The 10,583-nt window shown below is 36.3% G+C and overlaps 3 protein-coding genes across 3 annotated transcripts; 1 reads left to right on the top strand and 2 right to left on the bottom strand.

Annotated features, from left to right (window-relative positions):
• The first annotated feature begins 1,707 nt into the window (after window positions 1-1,707).
• On the top strand, window positions 1,708-2,088 carry LOC132061492 (uncharacterized). Its single transcript, XM_059454297.1, has one exon. The coding sequence runs from the start codon at window positions 1,708-1,710 to the stop codon at window positions 2,086-2,088; it is 381 nt and encodes a 126-aa protein (XP_059310280.1).
• A 2,800-nt stretch (window positions 2,089-4,888) lies between these two features.
• LOC132061493 (uncharacterized) lies at window positions 4,889-5,344 on the bottom strand. Its single transcript, XM_059454298.1, has one exon. The coding sequence runs from the start codon at window positions 5,342-5,344 to the stop codon at window positions 4,889-4,891; it is 456 nt and encodes a 151-aa protein (XP_059310281.1).
• Window positions 5,345-8,693: 3,349 nt separating this feature from the next.
• Window positions 8,694-9,589, bottom strand: LOC132059961 (uncharacterized). The gene has a single exon (XM_059452805.1). The coding sequence runs from the start codon at window positions 9,511-9,513 to the stop codon at window positions 9,067-9,069; it is 447 nt and encodes a 148-aa protein (XP_059308788.1). The 5' UTR covers window positions 9,514-9,589; the 3' UTR covers window positions 8,694-9,066.
• Window positions 9,590-10,583: the final 994 nt, after the last annotated feature.

The raw sequence follows: 10,583 nt of genomic DNA on the forward strand, positions 1-10,583 counted from the left end.
ATTAACTTTAGATAATAACTTTAATTACCTTAGGTGTCCTAATTCACCGTAAATAATTAGGTGGCGACTCCTAACTTTAAATAACCCCGGAATTACCCGGATGTTGTAAACTATTTTGACCCCGGTTAAAATAGGGTATGACAGGTATGTCAGAAGTTAATGGAAACCCAAACACTGTGGACCAGCATGCTGATCTCCCACTGGGATCGGATGGACTACCCAGTCAAACAGGCCTGCAGCCGCCACACGTGGGAGATCAGACAACAGGAGGGGATCATGACCTCAACACCGTAACAGACGATATCCCCATCGACTAACCTATAGCAGAAACCATCAAGATTCTCAGGGGACAATACCACGGTGCAATGTCGGAAGTGCAACGGTTAAAACAAATCTTTGAAACCTTTATGGCAACACCAGTAGGTCAAACCGCCACACCTCTTATCGGTACGCCAGAACCTGTGACCAACTCAAACGCTACTCGAGGAAACAGACAAATGGTGGGAAGAGGCGGAGAGGCCAACGGAAGTGGAACAGCTCCCCTTAATCCTTTCCAAGCCAAAGTCCAGCGGTTCATGAGGGAAATTACCGGGAAGACGGATAAGACTGCCAAGGAGGCAAAGAAGAACGCGAAGGAATTCCAAAAGCGCCTTAGCCAAATTCCCGGGACACCTCCGATCGTGGAGGGGCCAGATTTGAAGAAGTACAACCAGCGGGTATACACACTCGAGGCGGCGCCAATGCCGATCCCGAAGAGGTTCAAAATGCCCGATATTCCTAAATATGATTGCACCACTGATCCGCAGGATCACATTACGGCCAACTCTATGGCTATCAAAGGAAATAACCTTCAGGAGAAGGAGATCAAGTCTGTGTTGATCAAGAAGTTTGGTAAGACCCTTGCCAGAGGGTCCATGACGTGGTACTCCTAGCTCCCGGAGCATTCAATCACATCATTTGCCATGCTGGCGGATGTTTTATCAAAGCTCATGCCGGTGCAAGGAAGGTAAAAACTAGGAAGACGGACATCTTTCGTATTGTTCAGAGAGAATCGGAGCGACTTTAGGATTTCGTTACCTGATTCCAGAAGGAGCGTATCTTTGCTACCTGCTTTATTGGATGAGTGGGCAGCCAAAGCTTTTACCAAAGGTCTAAATCCTTTGAGTTCGGACACATCCCAGAGGCTCAAGAAAAGTCTACTCAAGTTCCAAGACATAACCTAGGAGGACGTACACAACTGTTATGAATCTAAGATTCGACTGGAAGATGACTTGCTAAGGGCTGCATCTTCAGTTTCCCCTGCAAAGGTGGACAAAGGTTACGGTCTAGATCGAAACTCCTCAAAAAATCATTTCTAGCCGCATCCTCCGCCGTGCTTCGCCAATGGTAGGTCCGATTCAGTCGCTTGAAAAGACCGGAGAAAATAAAAAAGATAACTCCGAGAAGAACGGACGGGGTTTGCAGCCCAAGAATAATCAGTCCAGTTCTCCACCGAAGGGATCAGAACATCCCAAGCTTTCGAAATACAGTTTCACCATTAGCGAATCTTAGATGGTGGATGTTTTGAAGACTCACCCGTCATCTTGTCCTTCAAGACCGTTGCAATACGACCCAAATTTAAGGGTCCAGACGGTCTGGTGCGAATTCCACGGGACTCACGGACATAAAACCATAAATTGTAGACATCTCCGGGAGGAAGTGGCGAACATGCTTGCCAGAGGGCACTTCCGGGAATTCTTGAGTGAGAGGGGAAGAAACAATTACAGTAGAGCCAACCCTGCCGAGGAGAAGGACTCGTCAACTGCTCCCCTACACGTAATCAACATGATTTTTAGAGAAGCTATGATAGCGGGGACTAGTTTTACCTCGTCCAGGAAGATGAAGATCTTGGTGACACGAGAAAAGAGAACTCGAGAGTTTCCGGAGGATGAGGCTCTTACCTTCTCTGATGAAGATGCAGCGGGCGTCACTTTGCCTCATAATGATGCCCTTGTCATCACCATACTTATTGGAAATTGCCAGGTCAAGCAAGTCATGGTAGATCCGGGAAGTTTAGAAAATATCCTCCGCTTGAAGGTGGTGGAATAAATGGAAATGTTAGAGAAAATGATACTGGCGGCGCGGATATTGTCGGGCTTCAACATGGCCAGCGAAACCACCAAGGGCGAAATCGACTTGCCCGTAAAAGCAGAAGGGGTCACGAAGTTGATAAAATTTTATGTGATCGGCGGTGACATGCAGTACAATGCTATTTTCGGGAGACCTTGGCTCCACGACATGAAGGCTGTTCCCTCAACTCTCCACCTGCTGCTTAAATGCTATGGAAGCTATTCTTTTTCATTTTTCTCCCTATTTTTCTTCTCTTCCTCTTTCTTCAATGTCCATACCCACTAACATCACAAGAAGAAAATCACCAGCATCACCTCTTCTTCCCTACCTCCACACATCTACTGAAACAAAATCATTCAACAAGTTTTGAATTATTAAAACAAAATAGAGGTGAAATGAAATGCAAATTTCAAAAATCAGAAGGAATTAAGGATATCTGCAAATTATTGAAGAACAATATGAAGAGTTTGAGGTTAACAAAAAATAAGCTCATAATCTCAACCGGCGTAATATCTACTGGGGGAGAACGAGAAGTGAGAGACGAAACCATTGAGTTAAGTACCGTAAAGTTATTTTGGATGGAAATTTTTTCGGTGAAGTCTTCTAACTAGTTTCCTCTTTTATTTTTGGTTTTGGAATTAAATTTTTCTGAAAATGAATGGAGAAGATCTCAGATGGAGACAAGAAAACTTTACTTGAAATCGATCTAACTTTCCAGCAAACACTCGCCGGTAGAAAAATGGTGTAAATATGGAGAAGACAACGTGAAGAGAGAGAGGGGGGGGGGGGGGGGAGTGTGCGGAAAATTGTATTTTACAATAAAAAGTAAATAAATTTCAATAAAACACCTAATTTTTAATTATTTTATTTTTTGTGCCACATCAGCTCTCAGGGTGTTACTAAATTCACTTTTTAGATGTGTAGGGGGGTAATAGGTCGCCCAGTTAGTTTGAGTGTGAACTCATATTTCGAGCATAGTTCAGGGTGCAATCTATGTCTTTTGCCTATTTGCAATCCCAAAGAATATGCTAATATAATCCCACATATTATTTTAATTGATTTACAATTAAAAACGAATTTAATCATAAACGGAAAACCAATTAATTTCCTTAATGAGAATCTTGGGCTCCTTATATGGCTAGGTCAATCCTCTTCCCTTTAAACTGGCTTTTAGAGTGTGAGTTAAGCCCAAGATCTAATTTGACATGGTATCAGAGCCAGATCCAATCTGATGTGGGCCCCTAGAGTTCCGAAAGCGGGTAGGGGTGGGGGGGGGGGGGTTGAAAATACCCCGAGTCCATAAATTTGCACGCTTCAGACCGAACAATGGAACTCCGAATAAAAAATATCCAGATCTGAACGTGAGGGGAAAGGGATGAATGGAATGAATCTCACATCCACCGGTGAAGGACGAGAACCCTTGGCTCCTTATATGGCTTGAGAAATCTTTTTCCCTTTGAGCTAGCTTTTGGGGGGTGAGTCAGGCCGAAGATCTAGTTGGACACATATTAGTTCTATCATTCGATATTCTTATCGAGGAGAAGGATGAGGAGGAAAAATAAGAAAGATGAAGAAGAATAAGAAGAGCAAAAGAAGGCAGTAACATAGTGGTTAAAATTTAAATACATTGTAAATTGCGTATATGTTTTAAACAATAACCTTAAAAGTGGCTACCTAATGCCATTTCTACTAGTTTACTGGACCAAATTTTGGGTCAAGTTCTTTTGCGAGGGGAAGGCCGCATAGGGCCCATGACTCAATGGGTTGGGTTGGGCTGGGCCAGACAACATATACTAATTGGTTTCATGTTCTATTTTGGGAAAAGAACACTATATGACCATCATAATTTGTTTGGCCCATGTTTGGGCTTAATGTCGCTAGTTGGTCGTTCGGCCCAAACTATTGCCAAGCGCTAGCCCAACAACCCATTCATAACAAAAATATCATACTTTGTTGTGGCGACTTTTGTCGCCACAAAAGATCAAAAAGTCGCCACTAAAGGTCGACGAAAAAAAATCATATTGAGCCTTCAAAAGAAATCCCAAAACATGTATAATAATTGTAAGTATATGTTGATGGAGCCTTCAAAAAATATCCAAAACATATATAATAATTGTATAATATGTGTACAATTAGTAAGTATACGTTGATTATACATTTATCAAACACAATTTATACAACAAAGATACATTTTCCAAACACATACTGTAGGAATACATATTCTTTACAACAATGATACAGTTTTTATATACATATGATACATTTTCTATACAACAAGGATACAATTTCTATATATAAGCTGAAATTAGTTGAAAAAAGGATACAAAATGAAATTATTTTAAAAGGCTAAAAATGTGTCTTTTAATCTTCTTGGGTCATCCTGTTGTCTATAGTTTGGGCCGAACGGCCATTTGTGTCCTTCCCCCCCCCCCCCCCCCTTCCCTTTTTTTTTTTTTTTTTTTTTTTGAGTTGTGTAATTTTATAAAGGTTGACATATATAAATACAAAAAGTAAAGTGTTTTTGCCACCAATAATTTGCTTCTTTAGGTTTCAATGATCGGAGGGCTAACTCTCTCGCGCACCAAAAGAAAAGAACTAATTAGCACACAATCAAAGATTTCATATCATGCGGAACTTAAAAAAATCATAAAAAGCAAATAAAAAAGATACAATTTTAAATCCACATCTACACATACATACTACACCAACACACAACAAAGAACATTTTCTGGTTTACGTCAATATATATTGAATCTTCTTCTTCTTCTTCTTCTTTTCTTTAACTAATAATATTAACACCAGCCAAAATCCCTTTAGTAAACTCTAAGAGATGAAAAAGGACAATTGCAATTGATGTGGGCACACTCAATGCAACAAGTGCAACCATGCCTAAAGCCAAGCTTGGCCTTGTATTCATCAACATATATTGCAAAAATCCCATGGCTTCACAAACACTCGAATTATAATTCCCATGTAAGCTTTTCTCCCAATCCATCCATTCTTCTGGTGGCTCGTAATTCTTCTCGATCATCTTCATCTCTTGAATCCTCTTTCTAAGAACAATCATGTTCTCGTCCACATGTCTACCATTATTATAGTTCTGATCATGTGCTTCTTTTCGCGTAGCCAAAGTCAATATTGTTCTTGTATTTGTTGATGATCTTCTTCTTTGAGAAAAAAATGGTTTGGATGGAAGAAATGAGGTCGAAAGAATAGAAGTTGTTGATGATGCCATTTTTTCTGTGTGCTTTTGAGAATGTGTTTTCTCATATTTATAGAAGAATAACATTAGTTCGTATTATATTACTCGATCGACTTGACGGTCCCACTTTATGTGTCATATCTTAGTTTAGTCTATTCCCAAAAAGAATATTATATTTTCTTATACAAAAATAATTTAATTTTAAATTTTACATTTTAATTTTAATGAAATAATTTATAACTATATAAATATATGTTATGACTTGTTCTAAATTAGAAATTTCAAATATTATTTTAAATTTCGTAACCAATTGAATACGATATTTTTCTTGGAGAAATGTCTTAGGAAAGAAGGAATGAGGCAAAACCGTGTCAGCACACCTCCACTTGTGCGTGTTTTACAATTTGTTTTGTGAAGAAGAAACAACCAATAATAAACAAGTGGAACCAAGTCACATCGCATGTACTTAGAGGATTTAGCGTGAAGTATGGATTGCGTGCTAAAAATAAGCATCATAGTTTCATGATCAGAACTGAAAATTATATATGTGGTGTAAATATTTTTGATATTATTTTTTAATTTGACATGTGAAGCAATTTAATAATTTACTATTTTTATTAGGGTACTAATTACTATTTCACATAGAAATTAATATAATTTTCTGATTGATGTAACTTTTCTTTAAATCGTAAGTGTATAAGACTTAAAATCAATGTTTCATGTTTATGATTACATGATCATCTTCTAATGCTATATATACTTAAAGACATTTTATTTTTGGCTGTTTTTTCTCCCTTCAATTTCTAACTATTCAAATTGGCTATTGGGAAAGTATTTGTACAAAAACCAAAACTAACATAGGTATTTTAAACACACACGTCACTCTAGAAGAAATTGTCTTTACTGTTTATACCCTAATTAGTACCAAACTCCATGCATGAAATTAAGTCCTCCTCCCATTATGATCATCAGATATCCTATATTTGTTGAAGCAAATATCATAAGTATCTAGTACTCTAATGTTTTCAGTGTTGGACATTATTTAAAGCAATTTCTTCTAAAACCACTTCTCACGTTTTAAAGTAATGTCCTTTTGTAGAAATGCTTTTTGTTATATTATTAGATATTGCCAAAATAGTTATACTTATTCTAGAAACTCATTTATATATAGGCTAGTAAGTACTCATGTTCTTATAATTAACACCACTTGTCAAAGAAAAGGGGAAAATGTCACTTAAATCATGTGATATCAACATATATAACACCGAGACATATTCGCCCTTTTAACAGTTGTGGATGCACCTACAGTTTCTCAGTGCTCGATAGTATTTTAATTTGTTATCTTTGGCTTGACTTTTGATGATTTGATGAGGACCACTCTTTTATTTAATTCTTAGTGATTTCCAACAGAGTTCTGGAATGTTGTGCTATCATTTTTAAGAGAATTATAGTATAGCATTCTATAATTTAATGAGGGACAATAATACTTTTTTGATCTGATTTTGATCCTTCTAATATATAATTTAGCATGTTAATTTAAATTTTAATTAATTAAAATGTGCGTTTGTGATCTCTGTATTTGGATTATTATTAAAAGTATATAATGTCAAATATGAAGTGACAACACAAACTTAACATACACATGAGTATTAAAGTGTTTTAATTTGAAACAATTAATAATTGTGTAAATTTTTGAATAGTCAGAAGCAAAAGAATCGATACCACGTATTTCAATTAATTGAAGGTTAAATGTGTTTAAACACACATTACAAGGACAAAATTAAGAATTTATCGGTAAGTAAGGGATCAATAATGTGATTAATTATTTATTAGATTAATGTTGGTAATAGAGAGCTGTTATATATGGCTGTATCATACAAAGATGTTTCCTAGTAAGAAGCTTTATTAAAAATAAAATAAGGCAAAAGGAGGAAAATTTTCAATGATTGGCACAACTTATGAGCTTCCTCTGTTGTTTCTTGCCGAGGGTTATGTAGAATTCAACTTTTTATTGTCTCAAGAAATATTAAACTATATGGTCACCACGATCTTTCAAAGATTGAGAAGTGAAGGTAGGGATTTTATTGAGAAGATAGATTTTTTTTTTTTCCTTTTTCGGCAACGCGAACCGTGATGTTCAAGCAGACACATGCCCCTGACCTAACGGCTTCGGGCGTAATTTTGCCTTAAATAATTCGATGATTTACGTTATTTTGTAATTCACATCAAATATTGCATTTTGCTATGTTATTTATCATTGTGAGAACCGAACTATCTGTTGTCTAGAGTGATTTTTATTGAGAAGATAGAATCACTTAAGAATTGAGAAAAGAAAGGTAAAATCATATTATATGTTGTACACGTTTAGTAGGGATGGCAACGGTACGGGGCAGGTGCGGGGCGGGGCGGGGCGGGTTAAAGCAATATTTTGAGAATCCTGTGCGGGGCGGAGCGGGTTGTGGGTTACAAGTTTTAAGACTGATTTCCTTGGAACTATGATGGCCTGTGGATATTTTAAACGCAAGTTTTCCATGCTCCTTGAAAATAAAAAGTTCCCTCTTACTGTTTTTCAATACAGTAATCTTGTTGAATTAAGTTTTTCTATTTTTTCATTTTGAAAAATGGGAAAAAAGAAAAAAGAATGAAACAGAGCTTTTAGTCCTCTGTTTTATGTTTGGAAATTAGCTCTCTGTAAGTTAGTCAAGTAACTACTAAACATGAGTCAAATTTAATACTGTAGCTATCAAAATTAATCTGTCTTGGTTAGTTGTTGAATGAAAAATAATTCATTTTTTTTTGGATATTTCATCTCCAAATGGATCAAGCTTTAGTCGTCTGTTTTATATATGGAATAGGCTACTGAATGTTCGTAACAAAGAGTGAAAACCTACGCGGGGCAGGGCGGGGCGGGTGGACGCGGGTATGTTGCGGTGCGGGTTAATGCGGGTGAAAATGCAATGCGGGGCGGGTGCGGGACAGGTTGAAATTTTGCGGGTTGAGACAGAACCCACACCGCACCCGCCCCGCCCCGCCCCATTGCCACCTCTAACGTCTAGTGACGCTCCGCAAAGAATCTCAATGCGTATAGACTAGGATGCGGAAGCTAAGTGGGTACTTCATCTTTTGAATATTTTTATCGTGGGAAAAAAGTTTAGCTCAATCTCATGCATATATACAACTACCTTAATTTGCTATTATAAAATATGTAAATTAACTTAAACCTAAACATTAAGTATACCATAGTTGAATCATAAAAGATAAACTTTATGTATAAAACACGTTATTTACTTATGCACTTAATACGAGTAGCTATTTTATGTATAAGGAGTGTAGTGGGATGGATGAGATTACTCCACCCCTAATCAAAGATCTCAATTGCAAGTCCTTTTAATCAAGAAACCCCGAAGGAATGGTTTTCCTTAAAATGGTTCCCTATACGATGTTAATTTGAATATGTCGAACCAATTAATATATCAATATAAGATGGTTATACATACCTAAAAACAAAAAAAGGGTGTTCTCAAGACTAATAATAGTTCCTATTCAATCTATAACAAATAAGAAGCATTGTCCAAACCAGGCACAACGTACACATCCAAATACAATATTGAATAAAGAATGAAAAGAATAAAGCTTATATGTCCTACGCTTGTAGTATGAATATACCTATAAAAGAACTAAGTGTAATATTCTTCAACTTGGTAATCCGTAAAATAGATCCCAAGAATAAATTATATATGAAGGACGAATATTTGTTAAGGAATATGTAGTCCGGCAGCCAAAACCCCCTTTGTCAACTCTAACAAATGAAACAAAAGTACAGCAGTTGAGGTGGGCACACTTAATGCAATGAGTGCAACCATACCCAAAACCAAGCTTGGTCTTGTATCCATCAATTGGGCTTGCAGTAATCCCACTGCCTCACAAATATTTGAGTCGTAATCCGTGTAAAGACTCTTCTCCCAATCCATCCATTCAGTTGGAGGCTCGTAATTCCTCTCGATCATTTTCATCTCGTGAATTCTCTTTCTAAGGACTATCAAGTTCTCATCTACAAGACGCGAACCATTGTAGTGGTTCTTATCATGTGCCTCTCTTTTCATTGCCAGCGTTGTGGTTCTTCTTTGTGCTCTTGATGATGATCTTCTTTTTGGTGAAACTTGTGAAGGAAGAAGTAGAGAAGAAGTGAATGATGTTGCCATTTTTGGTTGATTTTTGTGTTGAGGAATGGGTCTTGAGTTGTAGAGTTCTTTGGTGTAATAATATTGAGGTTTAAATGTATCTTGGATGTATGTATTTATAGATATTGGCACATGCAAAAGTCTTAAGCAATACGGCATTTTAATCATATAGCCGCGTGAAAATGCTAGCAGCCAAGAGCCAACTAGTTTGGTGCGCATTATTAATTATCGATTGGTACATTATATATTTGTACAAAAATAGCTTTTCTGGTATTGGGGAGGACGTTACATTATTTAGTACCCGTTTGGGTATCAACTATTATTTCTCTATTTTCAAGTATTGAATATGATAATTGAAATATTGATTCTAAGAGGTATTTCAAATGAAATAATAATTTGAACTTACAAATCATCAACTTCTACATTTTTCTTTCCAAATGAAGTTCATGTCCAAATATAATTATTCTAAAAGTCTCGATTATACACTTTTTTTCCCTTTTCATTTGTTACCAAATATCGTCCATATTTAAGTTTTAGTTCTCTGTACGGTTTCATTGTCATAATTGTAGTTTGAAGGCCGCATACTCTAATCTTATCGTTATATACTAAATTAATAAACTATTTGGTCAAGCTTTTCAAGTCAATATTTTTTTTTTCTTCTCGAAAGCACTTATTTTTAGAGAGTTGAGGTGTTTGGCCAAGTTTTTAAAAAAAAGATAAATATTTTTAAGTAGTAAAACTTAAAAAAGAGACGCTTTTACCAGAAGCACTTTTAGTACCTAGCTTGGACAAGCATAATTAAATGCTACTATAATATTGGCAAAATAATTTTTAAATTAATAAGCTAAACAAATTTGCTACTCTCCAAAAGTTATCTTTAAACAAAAAAAAAAAAAACACACTACTACTAATATAAATACATTTTGATAGCTTAGCCAAACAAACTATAAATTGAGAACCCATAATATCAAAAGCATCTAGTTATATATAATTAATATCAGATATAGTCAAAATAATGGCACTTTTTCTGGATACGCATTGTATTATTTAAGGAATTGTTACTCAACACAGCACTTTGTTATCTTGGTCTT

This window comes from Lycium ferocissimum, chromosome 6 (genome assembly GCF_029784015.1).
Source record: "Lycium ferocissimum isolate CSIRO_LF1 chromosome 6, AGI_CSIRO_Lferr_CH_V1, whole genome shotgun sequence".
NCBI classification, from domain to species: Eukaryota; Viridiplantae; Streptophyta; class Magnoliopsida; order Solanales; family Solanaceae; genus Lycium; species Lycium ferocissimum.